This window comes from Sinocyclocheilus grahami, unplaced genomic scaffold (genome assembly GCF_001515645.1).
Source record: "Sinocyclocheilus grahami isolate Dianchi unplaced genomic scaffold, SAMN03320097.WGS_v1.1 scaffold927.1, whole genome shotgun sequence".
Taxonomy (NCBI): domain Eukaryota; kingdom Metazoa; phylum Chordata; class Actinopteri; order Cypriniformes; family Cyprinidae; genus Sinocyclocheilus; species Sinocyclocheilus grahami.
In genome coordinates, this window is record NW_015506106.1 from 59,934 (window position 1) to 80,166 (window position 20,233).

The following is a 20,233-nucleotide window of genomic DNA, read 5'->3' on the forward strand; positions in this document are numbered from 1 at the left end:
CACTATTCCATTCAAAAGCTCTTTTTAAAATTTATATTATAGAAATTATTACTTTCATTTAGCAAGGATGTTTTAAATTGATCAAAAGTGATGATAAAGACATTTATAATGTTACAAAAGATTTCTATTTCCGATAAATGCTGTTCTTCTGAACTTTCTATTCATCAAAGAAACCTGAAAAAATCTACTCAGCTGTTTTCAACATCATAATAAATGTTTTTTTAGCAGCAAATCAGAATATTAGAATGATTTCTGAAGGATCATGTGACTGGAGTAATGATGCTAAAGCTCTGCTTTGAAATCACAGGAATAATCAAATAGAAAGCAGTTATTTTAAATAGTAAAAATATTTCAAAATGTTACTGTTTTTGCTGTATTTTGAATCAAATAAATGCAGGCTTGGTGAGCAGAAGAGAATTCTTTAAAAAACATTAAAAATCTTACTGTTCAAAAACTTTTGACTGGTATGTTAGCCTATAGTTTGAAGTAAAAATTATTAATATTAATAAGGAGAGTCTGAGATTTATTTGACAGTGATTTCACATTTCTTGTTTGTATGAAGGCTAAATACCAATAATAAAACAACAAAAAGATATCACTCACTGCTCATGACTGATGAACTTTAATACAATTGCTTTAAAAAATTATAATTGATGTATATACTGTAGTGTATATAGTGTTTTATTTTACTATTTGTTCATTCAATTTCTTAAATGTTACTGCTAAATATTGTACTTGAAAAATAAAGTTTGTTTTATTTGTAAATGATGTGTATTTGTAATGTATATCTTTGTTCTTATTTTCTAATAAGAAAGATAAAATAATGACAGATTTTTATCTTCACCCACTTTGGCCTAAATGTCTGCCATTCTTTTTTATTTTATATTTTGTTAACTTGAAAGCTTTTTTTTTTACAATAGGGAAATTAGTTTGGCTGTACTGCTCAGGCAAATTACAAAATGTAAAACCAACATGACAAAGAATCGTGATAAAATCGTGAATTGTGATATTCCTGAATAAAATGGTGATATGATATTTTTGCCATATCGCCCACCCCTAACTTGTGCTACAACTGTTTGGCCTGTGCTACAAAACTTTCAACCTCTGTAGCACCAGTGCTATGTGCAAAAAAAAGTTAACGTACAGCCCCTGCTGTATGAAGTTACAGAACGTTGTCCAGTCCAGTTCCTTTCACACAGCAGAGTTGTGTTTCTGTTAATCTGCATGTTGACATAAAGATAATCTCGTGCTGCGGTTATTTACTAGCGAATGCATTGTACATTCCGCTAACAGTATATCGATGGAACACGTGGAACATACCAACTATACAAACTGTGTGGGGGAACCTAAACCAAGCCATTCACTATATAGGCTACTACAACTAGGGCATCGCTAAAAATGAGTGTGTGAGTTTGTTTACAGAACGCTGTTGTCACTGCTGCCAACTCCCATATAAACAATTATTTAAAAAATATAATTTCCCTGCAGCCAGTGGGCCCCCTTTCCAGTGTAGGCCCCTGGGCTTCAGCCCCTTGAGGCCCGTGCATTAATGCGCCCCTGTATAAGTGTGTGTGTGTGTGTGTGTGTGTGTTTTAAATATGTATAACTCTGTAACCTACCTTGTACTTGGTGCTTCATCTTTGAACAGTATCGGTCGATCCAGTGACTGGTCACTTCTCAGAGATGTGCTGGACGGTGCAGAAGATGTTGCTTTATTTGGTCTCAGCCTTTGATACAAGAACACATTTGTTAATATTAGAAGAAAACTCTTCTTTAAAAAGGATATAAAAAAAAGGTTTTCATACCTTATACTCTTCGTTTAATTTTTCAACAGAATTAAATTAGCCTCTAAAATTATTCCAAATTTGAGTTTCACTGCACGGTGTCTGGCTGTGTAATTGTTGTGTTCATGTTAAGTACTGAATATTAACACTTGCAGTGGTGCTTTTGAAATGGTTCAGACCTTTCCGACCAGTTTTTAGGAAACAGACTGATAAAGTTGTCAAGTAAGAAAAAATTGATTAACTTTTGATACATTTTGCATTCAATTTTATGAAACATGTTGATTATCTAAAAAGTTGCTAATTTACTCAGACTCAAAAAAAATTTGTTTTATTTTTTAGTCAAAGGACATGAGTGTAAATTATACCTTTTACTCCTTCTTATACTCTGTGTACCATCTTTAAATAGTATTGGCCGATCCAGTGACTTGTCACTTGTTAGAGATTTAGATGGTGCTGGAGATGTGGCTTCATCTGGTCTTTGCCTTTGGGGGAAAGAAAAAACTGATGCTAAAATACTGTGCAAGATAAGAGGCACGCAAAGTGCATATTAAGGGTGCAAAAGATCACAAAACTCATGGTTCAGATCACATCAGATAATTTTTTGGATTAGCAAAAAAAAAAAAGAAAAAAAAATCGACAAATATAACTTTGCTTTCTATTTATTACTTAGACAGCAGCAGGTATTCACAGGCTGCCATTACTTTAAGACCTAAGGCACAGATCCAATATATCCAATATCACATACATCTGATTTCTTTCTCAACTGTGTAGTCATTTAAGACATATCTTACTCTGTTTCTGAGAATTCTTGCCAAGACGGGTATTTTAAAACAAATTTGCTTTGTTTGCGTCCATTCAAGCACAATCAGATGCAAAAGAAAACTCTATTCCGTGTTCACATGCTAAATGAAACAGTCACAGAGTGCGAATACTGAATTTATACCAAAACTTGTGCATCCCAACAGAAATTTTCAATGCTCATACCTTTCATTCCCCAGAGCTCCATCGTTAAACAGTATCGGTCGATCCAGTGACTGGTCACTTTGCAGAGATGTAGAAGAAGGTGCTGGAGATGTTATTTTATCTGGTCTCATTCTTTGGGAGAAAGAAAGAACTGATGTTGGTAACACTTTAGGAATCAATTCTCACTATGAACTAGTTGCTTGTTAGCATGCATATTACTAGCATATTGTCTGTTTATTAGCACTTATAAAGCACATATTCATGTCTTATTCTGCATGACCATATTTTAGATCCCTTAATCCAACCTCATACCTAAACTTAACTACCTTACCAACTATTAATAAGCAGCTAATCAGATGTGTATTAAGGCAAAAGTCATAGTTAATAATTAGTTAATAGTGAGAACTGGTCCCCAAATTAGTGTGATTAGGATCACACCTGAGACCTTCGTGTCCAAATTTGTCCAGGGCTGCTATACGGAGGATGTTTGAGGGTTAAATGTCATTTGCTTGATTTAAGGAAATGCCATGTAAAGATGTTTAAATGATATTTGCTTGTGTAGTACCAGCAATATTGTAAATTATTATGATGTAGAACAGGATAGATTGAGCAAAAGGTGTGATCTTAACATGTGCAACATACCGCAAATGTTTTATTTTACATTACCTACTTTGCATTGTAAACAATAAAATAAGCATTTCTATTGTTACAATTGCTTTACTTATAAATACAGACTATGCCTCAGACAAGAACAACCACAAGGGAGTCTTCTACAACATTCCTGATAAACTTCAACCTATTGGCAGGTGAGTACTTTATGGTTTAGGCTAGATTTGACTATCCTTACCCTACCTGACTAATCATAAGTTTAAAAGGTTACGCTAAAAAGACAGCAAGTGCTCGGTATACTAGGGATGAAGACAATTAACAGATTAATTGATTTCAATTATTTGTTTGAGTAATGAAATCAGTTAATTAACATTTACACATTAATTAAAAATAATAAACAATGCAGAACAATTTCCTCTAGCAAAATGAGTAAAAGTAGTATGTTATGCTTCATTATTGTGCTTCATAACTATTTAGCCTATATCACTTTCCATTTAAAGTCTGTATTCAGCACTATAGTGACCTGGACATTGGGAAAGCACAGACTGCAGATTAACTAAAAAGAAAACAGAAATCATGGACAACTGACAAGCGTGAGTCTGGAGAAACAGGTTCTGTTTCTTAATTGAACAATGTATGTGTCAAATTTTGCTTTACTGATAATTAACTATTTATGCTACATATTTGTATGTACCATACAAAGATAACTAGTAAAATAAACATATACATGCAAGGTTTAAACCAAGTTCTTTTTTTTTCTCCTAAATTATGGTAAGCATTTTGAATCATTCATCAGTGTTTTTAAAATTTAGCCAGCAAATTCTTTAAAAAAAATTGGTCTTTGTCATGTCTGTCTGATCATGCATTTTATCATGTTTATTTATGGAAGGTTAATGACGGCAGTTAATTGGTTAAGAACTTGCCAAATGCATCTACCACCCTGGCCAATTAATCAAAAAACATGAGACTATTTTGAGAACAAAGATAAGGGATTTTTGTGTGTGTGCATATAACACTTTATGTGGTAAGAAACAAATTACCAGTCATTTCGAAAACAGAGGAAAAACTGTTAAAACTTTTTGTCTAATTATAATTGTTTACATTTAAAGGGGTCCTATGATGCGATTTAAATTTTTCCTTTCTCTTTGGAGTGTTACAAGCTCTTGGTGCATAAAGAAGATCTGTAAAGTTGCAAAGACTAAAGTCTCAAATCCAAAGAGATATTCTTTATAAAATTTAAGAGTCAACCACGCCTACCTAAAACAGCTCGTTCTAACACGCCCCCACATATCTACGTCACTGTGTGGGAAGATTTGCATAACGCCGCCCAAATGTTCACGCAAAGAAAGAAGGCGTAACTTTTATTCTCGCTGTTGCCGCTGCTGCCATGTTGTGGAGACGCTGTGTGTTTCGTTGTGAAAGCGAAACTACTTTGTTTGGCTTTCCAAAAGAGGACTATATCCGCTTCGTCATGCCTAGAGCTGATCCGTGCTGGTCGCTGAGGAAATACAGCAACTTTGCGCTGTGGATCGCCGGATCGGCTTTCACCATGGACGAAGTGGAGTCCAGCCCGGGGTCGTCACATGTGGTTGCCGCAAGCCCACCGGCCGCTCCTTCGTCGAATCCACCAGCCGCGCCGTTCTCAAGCCCGCCGGCCATTCCTCACTCAAGCCCGCCCACCTCACCCACTCAAGCCGGCCGCCACTCACTCTAGCCCGCCGTGTGTGACGCTGTGTGTTTCACTGTAAAAAGTTAAACTACTTTGTTTGGCCTTCCAAAAGAGGACACGACTACGCCCACCTCACCCACTCAAGCCGGCCGCCACTCACTCTAGCCCGCCGTGTGTGACGCTGTGTGTTTCACTGTAAAAAGTTAAACTACTTTGTTTGGCCTTCCAAAAGAGGACACGACTAGAAATCAGTGGTTAAGTTGTATTTACAACACTGTTCCAGAACAGTTCAACCCAAATATTCAGATGTGTGCAGTGCATTTTATGGAGGACTGTTTCCTGATCCTGGTAGAGTAGACTACAATGCCGGCTGTTCTGACTCATAGACTGTAAGTACGTTTTAATTTTTAAAGGATTTGCCACTGATGATTCAAATGAGTTTTGAGCAGTGTAGAGTAACGCTTGTTGTTTGTCATTTCTCCGATCACAAATGCAGACATGGTTTTATGTTTACGCAACGCGTAAAAAGACAGTATAAGTCATTATAATCAGTAATTATGTCCCCACTGGATGCAATAAATGCCTCGTTTATAATGGGTTTTAATGTTTTGTCTCGTCGCTCCGGCCGGTACACGGCAATGTCTCGGCCAATCAAAAACAAACTAGATAGCTGGCCAATCAGAGCATACGTCGCTTTTCAGACCGATGAGCTTTGTAAAGATCAACACGTTTCAGAAAGGCGGGGCATAGAGAAGAAACAATAATGTACAGTATGTGGAAAATAATGTTGTTGTTTTTTTACCTTAAACCGCATAAACACATTTCATTACACCAAATACACAAAATAATGTTCTTTTTAGGAACATCATATGACCCCTTTAAATACCTTTCTTTAGTCAGGAAGCTTGGTGTTTCATCTTTGAACCAAGGTTATTATAGTCGTTTTTTTGAGTCGTTTGGGACGTGGTAACACACGGCCCTCTCACAATATATTGCTTTACAGATCTATTGCTTTTGCCACTCAGAAATGTTCACGCAATTATGTTGTACACATATCAAAAGATCTGCGCTCCGGCGCGGTTAGGGTTCCGCTCACACTACATGCGAACCGTGCTCTAGCCCACCTCTTCCAACTGATCCAGGAACGTCTAAACGAACGCATGGAGCGATCACACGAGTCAAACGAACCATGCTTCGGGGGTCAAACGCGCTCGGGCATGGTTAAGATTGCCTAGTGTGAGTACACCCTTATTCTCCCGCATCCCGCACACATGAGTCTCTACCCGCCCGCACCCGCACTCGCCCATCAAGTGTTGTCCCGCGCCACACTCTGCTGCATTGGGTCCCACGATAGTGCAGGTCTCTAAGGTGCTTGTTATCATGTTATGATCGAGACTCTGAGCATAACTTGTTTTTCTATAACAAATTATAAAATATTTTCTATAAAAACGTTAATGACCTGGCAGTGGCAAATAGCTTGTTTTATATTTAATTTGATTACATTAATGTTATACGTTGAGATTTAAAATGTCTTGTAACTGCTACTATGTAAAAGGAATACTGCTGTAAAAAAGCACCTTATTGTATTATATATTTATGTATTATAAAACACCTTACTTTATTATATAAAGTGTTTGCAAACCAAATGTTATTGCACATTTGTTCATATAGCAGTACTTTTAAAAGGAACACTCCACTAATTTTGAAAATAGGCTAATTTTCCAACTTCCCTAGAGTTCCCAACAGTTGAGTTTTACCGTTTTCGAATCCATTCAGCCGATCTCCGGGTCTGGCCGAAGCACTTTTAGCTGTAGCTTAGCATAGATCATTGAATCCGATTAGACCGTTAGCATCTCGCTCAAAAATGAACAAAGAGTTTCGATATTTTTCCTATTTAAAACTTTACTCTTCTGTAGTTACATCATGTACTAAGACCGACGGAAAATGAAAATTTGCGATTTTCAAGGCCGATATGGCTAGGAACTATACTCTCATTCCGACATAATCATCAAAGAACTTTGCTGCCGTACCATGGGTGCAGCAGGCGCAATGATATTACGCAGCGCCTGAAAATAGGCTAACTTCTGTCAACATAACCAACATGACCACCTGCTTGCACAGGGAGCGTGCTGGGGACTATTTTCAGGTGCTGCGTAATATCATTGCGCCTGCTGCACCCATGTTACGGCAGCAAAGTTCTTTGATTAAAAAAAGGGTCCAAAAAATACAAGAACAATCAACTCTAACTTGAGGACTGGCAACTGGACACACAGGAAGAATAGGCTCAAGACTGAACACAATAGCAGGGAACCAACAGACTTATAAAGGGTCAAAGGTGTGGGCAATCAAAGCTGATGAGCAGGATACTGAACATGGTACGTGGGCGATGGCGCTATCTGGAGGAGCGGAGAGACTAGAGTTCATAATACAAGCGCCATCTGCAGTTCTGGAGGGAACATGACATAAAGGGCTCAAGGAGAGTGACCCCTGCAGGCCAGGATGAAAACAGCAATGCAGAGATGAGCCCATTACAGTGATGCAACCTCTAATGCATCGATCGTCACTTATTCCTGATCATACCTTTCGCAGTGCACTTTAAACCAGAGTCCTGCACGTGGCTCCCCACGGGTTGTATTTAACCGCTAATATTTGAGTAATATATAAACGGGTTTGCGTTGCGGGTCGGGGAATCAATAAGCACGGGCGGACTGCAGGTCTGATAGCCAATATTTAGACTCAATTCGATACCCGCTGATAGGCAGCTGCCTTGAAACGGTCCCGTGCTTATTCGTGTTCATGCTCTGCAGTCTGAAGACCATCAAAGATTTCTATTTACAATTCGATTTGCAGAGTTGCGCATTATAGCCATTCGTGCTGCAGCTGAAGTGAATGACAGCTTAGGGAGCACTCTTTGCTCGATTTCTGTAGCCTAAATTATTTTATTTTATAAATTTAATTTTTAATGCTTCTAGGACCAACGGTCATGTGTACTGCAGAGTTTAAGGAGAGACAATCACATTAAACAGTAAAGGCATATTTAAATGTTCTTTTTTATTTATGAAGAATTATAAGCATGTGGTTTATGCACATTTGTTAAAAATAGCCTGGCAGATTGTTCACAAGATGAAGGCAAAAGTTTTGTATTGTTTACAGAAAGGATGCGCATTCTCATCTTTTTTTCTGTTAATTAGCCTACCATGTTGTGCTGCTTGTCTATTTTTCTTCAAAGCACCTACTTAGAATCCCTAATGTTGGTTTGATTTCTTGTGTCACATGAGAAAATAAATAATTTTGCCTACCTGATGTAGTAGATTTAATGTAAATGCGGTTCGGGTCGCGGTCAGTCAAACGGGTCAGGTACAGAATTAAATTAGTGCTGCTGTCGGATAACGGGTCGAGTGTTCTGTTAAGTACTGCTGGTGCGGGTTTACCAAACAGAACACGTGCAGGACTTTAATCTGCTTTGTGTCTCTCCATCAGATAACCTCACGTGCATGATGCACCATTTACAGGTATTTCCCTAAACCGCCACACAGCTCATATATTTTTCCGCCGTGTGGTGAGAACGTAATGATTACGAAAACGATTATTAAATTTGTAATAATTATTATTTTATTTCAGTTCGTTTTTAAATAACTGTTGTTAGTTAGTTTTTGTTTTTCATTTATTTTTAAATTTTTATTTTTATTTCAGTTTACAAAAATGTTTTTCGATCGATCGTTTTCATCTTAGTTTTCGTTTTCGTTTTACGAAAATAACCTTGCTTTGAAGAATATCGGTCGATCCAGTGACTGGTCACTTTTCAGAGATGTGCATGAAGGGGCTGGAGATGTTGTGCCTTTTGATTTCAGCCTTTGAAAAGAAGAAAAGTTTACTTTTACAGAGCAGGTAAAGAAAGAAACATTCAAACAAGTAAATATATATATATGTGTGTGTGTGTGTGTGTGTGTGTGGACCTAAAATGAACACTCGCCAAGCGCCAAATGCGAGTAAAAATCGGCGTTGGTGAGTATATGTAACAGTGTCAGTCGCCAGTTGGCGTGTACAACTTTTACGAATTGTAACAACGCAATGAAGTGAAAACAACAGCCAGTTTTTAAAGAGATTCGCTGTTTCTGACAAAAGCGAATAAAATAATATTTTCCGAAGACAAGATCATAGTGATTAGCTGTTCTGTCATAAGGTAGACTTAATGACAGATCTGATAAGGTCAGAGCAGTGTGATGGCCAGCTTGTCCCTAGACACGGTTTTAATAATTTTACCTGAGAAGATTTTGCTGCTTCATTTCGGAAGATTAACTTTTCCCTTCTTTATTCTTCATAACCCGAGAATGTGGCGACACATACCTGGGGTTACGCCGCCTAAACAGTGCAGTGAAGTATAGTTTGAAAGGTTGCGCATTCGGCTGTTACACAGATGCTGAGCCGCTTCAGACAGAGCACCAGTAACGTGTCAACGGACGAAAGCACACACAATTATGTCAAAATGCGCGGTTTTGGCAAGTTACTTTGTAAACGTAGTCTTAAGTGAGTTATAAAGTCTTAAATGACTGTAAAGAGTTGGGAGAAAATCGGATGTGTCAGATCCGCGTCATATGCATCAGGTTTTAAAGAGACAGAGCTGATTTTAAAGTGAAGCCTGCTGAAGTCTGTCATTGGTGTATATCAAAGAACAAAAGAAAAAGAGAAATCCTTGGACTGTTCTAGTCGCTGATTAACTTTTATAGCTTGAATAAAGATTAATATGTATAGTTTATGCATATATAATATAGTTTATGTGAAGATTGTTTTAAAATCACTTAAATTAAAAGTTGTTATATATTTCAGAGCCTATTAAATGTTAAAAAATCTTTCAATTTTACTGTAATGTTGAATGGCTATCATTAATAGGTAAAATTGAGGGGAAATGCACCAGCAGGACAAATTAAAAATATTGTAAATATGTTTAGTCATTGTAGTAGTAATAACTGCCTGTTCTTGCAAAAAGAGTTTCATGGCCGGTAAAAAACTATTTTGGCCGGTAAATTTGATCATGTCACCAGCCATTGGCAGGTGTGGCAAAAAGTTAGTTCTAGGCCCTGTATATGTGTGCGTGTGTGTTTTAAATATTTATTACTCTGTAACCTACCTCATACTTGGTGCTTCATCTTTGAACAGTATCGGTCGATCCAGTGACTGGTCACTTCTCAGAGATGTGCTGGACGGTGCAGGAGATGTTGCTTTATTTGGTCTCAGCCTTTGATACAAGAACACATTTGTTGATATTAGAAGAAAACGCTTCCTTAAAAAGGATTTTAAAGGGGTCATATGATGCTGCTAAAAAGAACATTATTTTATGTATTTGGTGTAGTGAAATGTGTTTATGCGGTTTAAGGTTCAAAAAACACATTTTCCACATACTGTACATTATTGTTTCTCCTCTATGCCCCGCCTTTCTGAAACGCATCGATTTTTACAAAGCTCATCGTTCTGAAAAGCGAGGTGTGCTCTGATTGGCCAGCTATCCAGTGATTGGCCGAATACCTCAAGCGTGTGACGGAAATGATACACCCCTCACCATACTGTGATGCCGTCAGGCCGGAGCAACAAGACAAAAACATTAAAACCCATTATAGATGAGGCATTTGTTGCATCCAGTGGGGACATAATTACTGATTATAATGACTTATACTGAAGTGAGAGGCGGATTCGACGAAGGAGCGGCGGGTGGGCTTGCGGCAACCACATATGATGACCCCGGGCTGGACTCCGCTTCGTCCACGGTGAAAGCCGATCCAGTGATCCACAGCGCAAAGTTGTAGTATTTCCTCAGCGACCAGCACGGATCAGCTCCAGGCATGACGAATATCATCCTCTTTTGGAAGACCAAACAAAGTAGTTTCGCTTTCACAACGAAACACACAGCGCCTTCACGACATGGCCGCGGCAACAACAATACTACAGTGAGAATAAAAGTTACGCCTTCTTTCTTTGCGTGAACATTTGGGCGACGTTATGCAAATCTTCGCACATCGTGACGTAGATATGTGGGGGCGTGTTGGAACGAGCTGTTTTAGGTAGGCGTGGTTGACTCTTAACTTTTATAAAGAATATCTCTTTGGATTTGAGACTTTAGTCTTTGCAACTTTACAGATCTTCTTTATGCACCAATAGCTTGTAACACTCCAAAGAGAAAGGAAAAATTTAAATCGCATCATATGACCCCTTTAAAAAAAAGTGTTTCATACTTTATACTCTCCGTTTACTTTTTGAACAGAATTAAATTTGCCTCTAAAATTATTCAAAATTTGAGTTTCACTGCAAGGTGTCTGGCTGTCTAATTTTGTGTTCATGTTAAGTACTGAATATTAACACTTGCAGTGGTGCTTTTGAAATGGTTCAGACCTTTCTGACCAGTTTTTAGAAAACAGACTGATAAAGTTGTCAAATAAGACAAAATGTACTAATTTACTCAGACCCAAAAAATATGTCAAAGGACATGAGTGTAAATTATACCTTTTACTCCTCCTTATAATCTGTGTACCATCTTTAAATAGTATTGGCCTATCTAGTGACTGGTCACTTTTTAGAGATGTAGAAGACGGTGCTGGAGATCTTGCTTCATCTGGTCTTAGCCTTTGGGGGAAAGAAAGAACTGATGCTTAAATACTGTGCAAGATAAGAGGCACACAATGTGCATATTAGGGGTGCAAAAGATCACAAAACTCATGAATTATATTATGATCTTTGAGGTCATTTTTCAGATCAGCAAAAACAATTTTTTTTTTTTAAATTCCAACAAAAATAACATTGCCTTCTATTTATTACTTAGAAGTCTTTAAAAAAAATACAAGCATAGATAAATACAATAGAACAAGGTTAAAGATCAGTAAAGTCTATCAGTAGTACAGGTACAAAAATGGGATAATCAAATGTGAAATAACTGCATAGTGTTCACTATCGAAATAAAATAGATTGTATTTTATTTGCATTAATGACATAGACAGCAGCAGGTATTCACAGGCTGCCATCACTTTAAGACCTAAGGCACAGATCCAATATATCCAATATCATACACATCTGATTTCTTTCTCAACTATGTACGGTCATTTAAGACATAACTGTCTCTGTTTATGAGAGTTCTTGCCAAGACGAGTATTTAAAAAAAATTTCCATTCAAGCACAAGGAGATGCAAAAGATAACTCAATTCCATGTTTGCATGCTAACTGAAACACTATCTGTAACAGTGCACGAATACTGAATTGAGTTCTCTTTCGGCTATTTTTGTGCATAACAAGTTTTTAAAGCGCTTCAATATTTTATTTGTCAAGATTTAAAAACATGCCAATGATAGAATTGAACTCTATGATCATTATACTTTGCACTTAATCCACATTTATATATGCATATATGTGTGCTGAACTGTGGGTCTGGGTCCAGACGGATCACTGAACTACACTCAACTACAATCCGTAACACCTGTAATGCATATAATGACTTCTCCAAGTTCCTAGTTTTTATCAGTACATTTATACCAAAACTTGTAACGCGTGCATCCCAACAGAAATTTTGAATGCTCATACCTTTCATTCCCCAGAGCTCCATCGTTAAACAGTATCGGTCGATCCAGTGACTGGTCACTTTGCAGAGATGTAGAAGAAGGTGCTGGAGATGTTATTTTATCTGCTCTCATTCTTTGGGAGAAAGAAAGAACTGATGTTGGTAACACTTTAGGGATCAATTCACACTATGAACTAGTTGCTTGTTAGCATGCATATCACTAGCATATTGGCTGTTTATTAGCACTTATAAAGCACATATTCATGCATTATTCTGCATGACCATATTTTAGATCCCTTAATCCAATCTCATACCTAAACTTAACAACTACCTTACCAACTATTAATAAGCAGCTAATTAAATGTTTATTAAGGCAAAAGTCATAGTTAATAATTAGTTAATAGTGAGACCTGGTCCCCAAACTAGTGTGACCCTGATGTTAAAATACTGTACAAGATAAGAGGCATGCAAACCGCATATAATCAGAAGAACCTTACCCTAGTTCCAATAACATGGTCCATTTGTTTTACTATGCAATCCCTTTCTATGAGTGTATTTATACCCAAACTTGTAAGCATCCCACCAGAAATTATAAGTGCTCACACCTTTTATTGCTAAGAAAACTCTCTGCTCCATCTTTGAACAGTATCGGACGATCTAGTGACTGGTCACTTTCTAGAGACGTGCATGAAGGGGCTGGAGATGCTGTTTGACTTTGTCTCAACCTTTGAAGGGAAGAAAGAACTGGTGCTTAACACTGTGCATGACAGACATGGAAACTTAGTACAGACTCTATAAAATTGTCTTATTTAATTTACTTATGCTACTCTTATTTAAAAGGGGTCATGAACTGCATTTTTTATTATTTTATAATGTTCTGTGAGGTTCAATTATAATGTTAGTGTGATTTTACTTTTAAAAAAACATCGTAATTTAGAATAGGCTATTTTCTATCCTGTTTTCGAGCCTCTCAGCAGAACGTTCAAGATTCAAGAGGAGCAAGTAAACACACACTGCTATGATTGGCTAACAGTTTCGCTTATTAAAATAACAGATGGACGCTGCTGTGACATACTCTGAAAATAACATGGGTCATTTGGGTTAAAAACTTATAAATACTCAATATATATCAAACAGTCTGGAACAAACAATGCAATAGTGGTAAAAGCACATTTATGTGTTGTGGCATTACTGTTGGATCCACTCTAGTCAGTCTCAGCGCTGTATCGTTTTCTTTCAGTCTCTCTGAAAAGCCTGCATCATACTGTCTTGTTTAAAAATTAATCCGTAGCAAAGTAAAGCAAACAAACAAACGGTGTTTCACTGATGCGATCTGGAGCTCTTTGCTCATTTCCCCCCATGTTTACACCGGACGCGAGTGGTGCAAGACTATCTTTCACAATTTACACTACACAGTGTCTTGCAATCTTGTAATGTCATCTGTATGGCTCTGTTGATGGAGTAATCCTGTGTTTGTGTCTCTCTAGTATTTCCTCCTACTACAAGTGTATATCAGTGGGCGGGGCTAAAGAGTCAGTGATGTAGAAGCAGGCGTTGATCTTCTCCTGCGGAGGCGGTGCTTAGCCACACTATTATGTCATAAAGTGGCACATTCCAAAACGAGTCGTTTTCTGAGCTTGGTTTCAATAAAAGCTGTTTTTAAACTAACAAGAAAGTTTTGAGTTCTGAAACTTGCAGGATGTTTTTATAGTACATTGACCTGTTATTTGTCAAAAGATCAAGGGAAATTTGTTTTCTCAGTTCATGACCCCTTTATGATCAATATGAGTTTTAAAGGTTGATTCTGATTCAATCAAAAAACAATGCATTTTTAAATATTAAGATTCAGTGAGAACAAAAGATGATGTGGTCATTGTTTTTTTTGTAGTGTTTTGAGCAATCTTGATTCCTCATAATGGCGCACTTGTATGGTTTTCCTGTTCACCAGAGTGAACTGCTGTGTTTATACAGTGTCATGAAAGCAAGTCGTGCAAAGCAGACCAACTTCTAAAGTCAAGATATTCACTAAAAATAAGTTGCAATTCAATTTGAGTTTCATTATTGTATATATTCAGAACCACCTGCCAAATATAGCGCTAGTTGTATGGGATCATTCTGTGATACTTTTGCATCCTTTTTGAACCTTGAATGTGGTCACTGTTCACTGCCATTACATAGATTGTGAGCATTTTGTTTTTTAAATTTCTCCTTTTGTGGTGAGAAAAAGTCAAGAATACTGCATTAGAACAACACCAGGGTAAGTAAATAGCATTTGTCCATCAAATTAGCACACCAGGAAAATCTGCTGGGTAAACCAGTACATGCATAATAAGGACCCAAACTCTTATTCCTTATATACCTTTCATTGCTCTGAGTTCCATTTTTGAACAGTATCGGTCGATCCAGTGACTGGTCACTTTGTAGAGATGTACAAGAGGGCGCTGGAGACGTTCCTTTATCTGGTCTCGACCTTTGAAACAATGAAGAAAAAAGTGAGTGTGTTCTTACGTTCCAAAACAAATAACCCTAACGAAAACAAATAACTTATAATTCATGTCATTTGCTGCATGAAAATGAAATTTGCATCGGTAACTTTAATAACATATTTGCTTTCAAACATTAAAGCATAATTCATAGAGTAATATTTAATATACAGTAACAACAAGACATTTGACTGTTTTCAAAGCTTTTCTGTGTGTTCCATGTTCCAAAGAAAAGTATGTGAGTGTTGTGGAGCAGAAACCAAGTGATAAGTGTTTTTTGTTGTGGTTGTTGTTGTTTTAAAATGTTTATTTAGTACAATTTAGTACAACAGCACAAATGCAAGTGGAATATTGCATTCTTATAGTAAATTATTTAAATGTAAATTACCTGAAAAACTATAAATTACAAAACCAAGACAAGGAAATATATTGAGAAAATGTATGCAAGTACCACACCTTTTATTCCCCTTTTTACACTCTGCTCCATCTTTGAACAATATTGGTCGATCCAGTGACTGGTCACTTTGTAGAGATGTACAAGAGGGCGCTGGAGACGTTCCTTTATCTGGTCTCGACCTTTGAAACAATGAAGGAAAAAAGGGAGTGTGTTCTTACGTTCAAAAACAAATAACCCTAACGAAAACAAATAACTTCTAATTCATGTAATTTGCTGCATGAAAATGAAATTTGCATCGGTAACTTTAATAACATATTTGCTTTCAAACATTAAAGCATCATTCATAGAGTAATATTTAATATACAGTAACAACACTAAGACATTTGACTGTTTTCAAAGCTTTTCTGTGTGTTCCATGTTCCAAAGAAAAGTATGTGAGTGTTGTGGAGCAGAAACCAAGTGATAAGTGTTTTTTGTTGTTGTTGTTTTAAAATGTTTATTTAGTACAATTTAGTACAACAGCACAAATGCAAGTGGAATATTGCATACTTATAGTAAATTATTTACATTCAAATTACCTGAAAAACTATAAATTAAAAAACCAAGACAAGGAAATATATTGAGAAAATGTATGCAAGTACCACACCTTTCATTCCCCTTTTTACGCTCTGCTCCATTTTTGAACAATATTGGTCGATCCAGTGACTGGTCACTTTGTAGAGACGTAACTGAAGGTGCTGGAGATGTTGACTGACCTTGTCTCAACCTTTGGTGGGGGAAGGCTTTTTCAATAATCATTTTAATACTAACACTTTTCATTTATGTGCATTTATACCTAATATTTAAGGGTTTGGAGAAAAATGGTTAAAAGAACAAGAACATGACATTTTTCCATTCTGGTCATAAATTGACAGGAGTTTGGCACTCCAGTTCTAAATTAGCATACCTTTCTATCACCAATCCATCTTTGAACAGTATCGGTCGATCCAGTGACTGGTCACTTTGTAGAGATGTGATTGAAGGTGATGGAGATGTTGCTTTATCTGGTCTTAATCTTCAAATGAAGCAGAAAAGTAGTCAATGATCAATTATTTTTAAAAAAGAAAAGAAAAGAAAAAAAGACCATGGACTGTGATGACTTAGTTTTTTTTTTATTACACAACTTACACAAGACCTACAGACAAATAAAGAAACTGTAATACATCATAAAACTGCAATATTTTACCGTTCACACTCCATCGTCCCCACATCATCTTCCTCTTCAAGTGTGTCCATAGCCTCATTTAGCAGATTGACCAGTGTGTTTTTTTAAAGCATTTTTATTATTGAGTGTATTAAAATTAACACTACTGATTAAATATTCTGCATGAAAATAATAAATGTGGGTATAAAATAATAGGTGTGGACAGAAATGCGGATGGTGAGTAAATGACAAAAAATAAGCTTAAGACTGTTCATTTGTGTTTATTTTTATTGAGTAAATTTATAGATAGACCGCCTGTAATTAAAAACTGTGACCACCGCTAGGTGGTCTTGTGTAGGATGTACAAAATCTGCAACGATCCTTATAAACATTTACATTATAATAGGGTATAGTTATCTTTAATATAGAAAATATTTGAATGTGAATAATTGAAAAGAACATTTTGATCATATTTTAGACCTTTATTTTTAAAGAGACATTCACTTTATATTTGTATTTTTTTTTTATTACACAACTTACACAAGACCTACAGACAAATAAAGAAACTGTAATACATCATAAAACTGCAATATTTTACCGTTCACACTCCATCGTCCCCACATCATCTTCCTCTTCAAGTGTGTCCATAGCCTCATTTAGCAGTTATCTCAAGCGTACACTCTTTTGAGGAAAAACAAATAACATATAAAACAACTCAAATTCTAAAAACAATCAAATAGAGGAAAATTGAGTTAGATGAGCCAGTGATTAAGTGATTAGGAATCACAATTTTTGCTTCTAGACCACAAATTCAAGATTGTGAATCAGCACAGAACACGTGGTAATGGTCCATGCTTCTGTAAATGTTAACATCAAATAGCACATCACATCGGCTATTTTTCTTTGAAAAATCAGAGGGAGTACTGCAAAAATAAACCCACCTTTGCTTTGCAGAAAAGATCTACTGCACAAACGTATGCTTGTGTTTCCTCGCCTTGATGACAATCTAACTGAAAACTACCTCATCTTATTATACTCTCTCCTATCAGGGACATTAAATCCCCACAGCATACTTAAATGTAAACATTAAAAGCCACAACCTTTTAATAAGCTTTAAAAAGCTATCTTCAAGACTTCCTGTTTACGTACCTTATGAGGCTCCATGGCCTTGCCGTCGAGCCAACCACTGGACAAATGTATCGAAATGTGAAAAACAAACGGTCAATAAACTGCTAAAAGTCTTGTTCCAACTGACAAAATACTAATATGATAACCTTTGAATACGTTTGACTGAAATACTGATACGAGCTTTTAGTTAACATTAGGCCTAACGTTATAAGTTACTTTCACTTTCGCTTACGCGTGGTCATTTTGTTCAGAAGTGCTAAATATCACAGTTCTATATATTTTCTGTCGTCTGGTGACTGGTCTTCATTTAATAAAGTGAAATATGACAGTAGGTCCCGATGGTCTGAACTTATCGTTTATCTTTTCCTCCTAACGTTACCTATTCTCGAAAAGATCGCTGTGAACCCAGAGTGTGGCGTCGAATAATAATAAGGAGTTCGCTTTCTGCGTAGTGCGTCAGGCATCACGTGACTAAAAAGGACCTCAACAGCCTTCGCATTAAATTGAATTTAATATAAAACATTCAATTAATTATTTAAACCGTTTTAAATACTGTGTATAGGCACGTATATTCAATATTTATAGAAGAATGTGTTTGAGTGATCTTATAAATATTTTTTTCTTTCACACTGCCTTATTTTTTAATAGACTTAAAACTGCTTTGGTTGACTTGAGTTGTTTTTCCAATGCAACTCTGGTCTCTGCATGCCCGAATGTTCAATGTACACTAATTAAACACGGCAAAGTCATGCAGCATATCTGTAACTAATCATCAAGAATTATACAATAAACGTGCAGAAATCATTTTAAATTAGAATTTTGGAAAATCTCTTTTAATTATTGAAAAATTATGAATTATTGATAAATAGACAAACAATTGAATAAATAAATAAATATTTTTCATTTTTCCTTTTGTCCAGCAGATGCCAGCAACCTTGCCACTATGCTTTTTTTTCGCATGCTTGACTTTTGTTGTTGTTGTTGTTGTTAAAAGTAGTGTTATTCAATTTCTATCATGAAAAAATTGACCAGTGTGTTTTTTTACAGTAATGCGGATGGTTAGTAAATGACAAAAAATAAGCTTAAGACTGTTCATTTGTGTTTATTTTTATTGAGTAAATTTATAGATAGACCGCCTGTAATTAAAAACTGTGACCACCGCTAGGTGGTCTTGTGTAGGATGTACAAAATCTGCAACGATCCTTATAAACATTTACATTATAATAGGGTATAGTTATCTTTAATATAGAAAATATTTGAATGTGAATAATTGAAAAGAACATTTTGATCATATTTTAGACCTTTATTTTTAAAGAGACATTCACTTTATATTTGTATAACTACGTACAGAAAACCCATATGACATTTAACCAATAAACACCAAAACAAAGAGAAAAGTTTTTCATTTTATTTATAGAACAATAATATACCCATTATATAAAACACACAAAAAGGTAATTACTACAGTACAGTACTAACCAAATATATAATAATTAAATCAATATACTTTAAATAATTATAGATTAAACAACAACAATAATAATAAATTCTAAAGTTGTGGAGAACACAGGAAAAACAAGAAAAATGTGTGTTTTAAATTAAATAAGTATGTAAAATTACAGTATAGTAACAGTTATTAACATTTAGTGTTTACAAATCTGAGCAAGGTAAAATAACAAAGCATGCACACTAAAACATAACGTAAACAAGGCCAATACTTCTGGTATTTTAATGAACAAATGGAAATATAAAATTATGCATTAAGCAGACTTTTTTACATTTTACAATCCTGAGTCAACATGGCATTCTAAAGTACAAAAAACCCCCAGAAAGACAAATAAGGCAAGAACATACCCCAGTGGTTTCAGTGTGTGACAGACATCCATAACAAACAAGATACAGAGTTATATTTTTATGATACAATAATTACAATTCAAAATCAGGAAACCAGTCACTTTCCCTTTTCTGCTGCCCATCTCCTCCTTTCAGTCTCATAAAAGGAAGACTGGCAGAACTCTCCCAAGTCATCTCGTGAGTCATCCTCTCTGTCCGATATAGGGAAAACACATGGCAGGACAATAGACACATTTCCCTGCCACACCAGGGAACCCAATATGTGTGTGTGAACTCTCTGGGCCTTGTTTGTGTGGCTTGTGGCAGAACCTACAGAGACGACCAGTGGGATGCTGCTCCATGGCCTCTCTCTTTCTCCGCTCCTCCATTACCTGTCTTACCTCTGCAGAACACTGCTTTGTGGCCTGTAGCTCTCGTTTAAAAAAAGGTGTTTCAGCAAAGTCAGCAAACGGCATTCGAGGATTGGTGAGGCCTTCCGCTGCATACATCTGGTATACCTTTGTAGAGCAGTAAAAGTACTTCACGCTCCCAGACTGATAAAAAAAATGAATGGAGGAGCCATCACCAAGGTAACGTGACTTTGGCTGGCCACAAGCAAGACAGTTCCGTGTCCTCTTTGTAAC

At 36.3% G+C, this 20,233-nt stretch overlaps 1 protein-coding gene across 1 annotated transcript in view; it reads right to left on the reverse strand.

The window, feature by feature from the left end:
• LOC107564376 (uncharacterized) overlaps window positions 1–16,729 on the reverse strand; it is a gene marked incomplete at its 3' end in the record, with an annotated part of 75,436 nt that extends 58,707 nt beyond the window's left edge. The window contains 13 exon segments of the mRNA XM_016249438.1: window positions 1,620–1,727; window positions 2,150–2,266; window positions 2,769–2,879; window positions 8,785–8,877; window positions 10,154–10,261; window positions 11,521–11,640; window positions 12,589–12,699; window positions 13,171–13,290; window positions 14,925–15,035; window positions 15,505–15,624; window positions 16,092–16,211; window positions 16,392–16,499; window positions 16,671–16,729. Of these exon segments, the coding sequence (XP_016104924.1) occupies window positions 1,620–1,727; window positions 2,150–2,266; window positions 2,769–2,879; window positions 8,785–8,877; window positions 10,154–10,261; window positions 11,521–11,640; window positions 12,589–12,699; window positions 13,171–13,290; window positions 14,925–15,035; window positions 15,505–15,624; window positions 16,092–16,211; window positions 16,392–16,499; window positions 16,671–16,720 (1,397 nt within the window).
• Window positions 16,730–20,233: the final 3,504 nt, after the last annotated feature.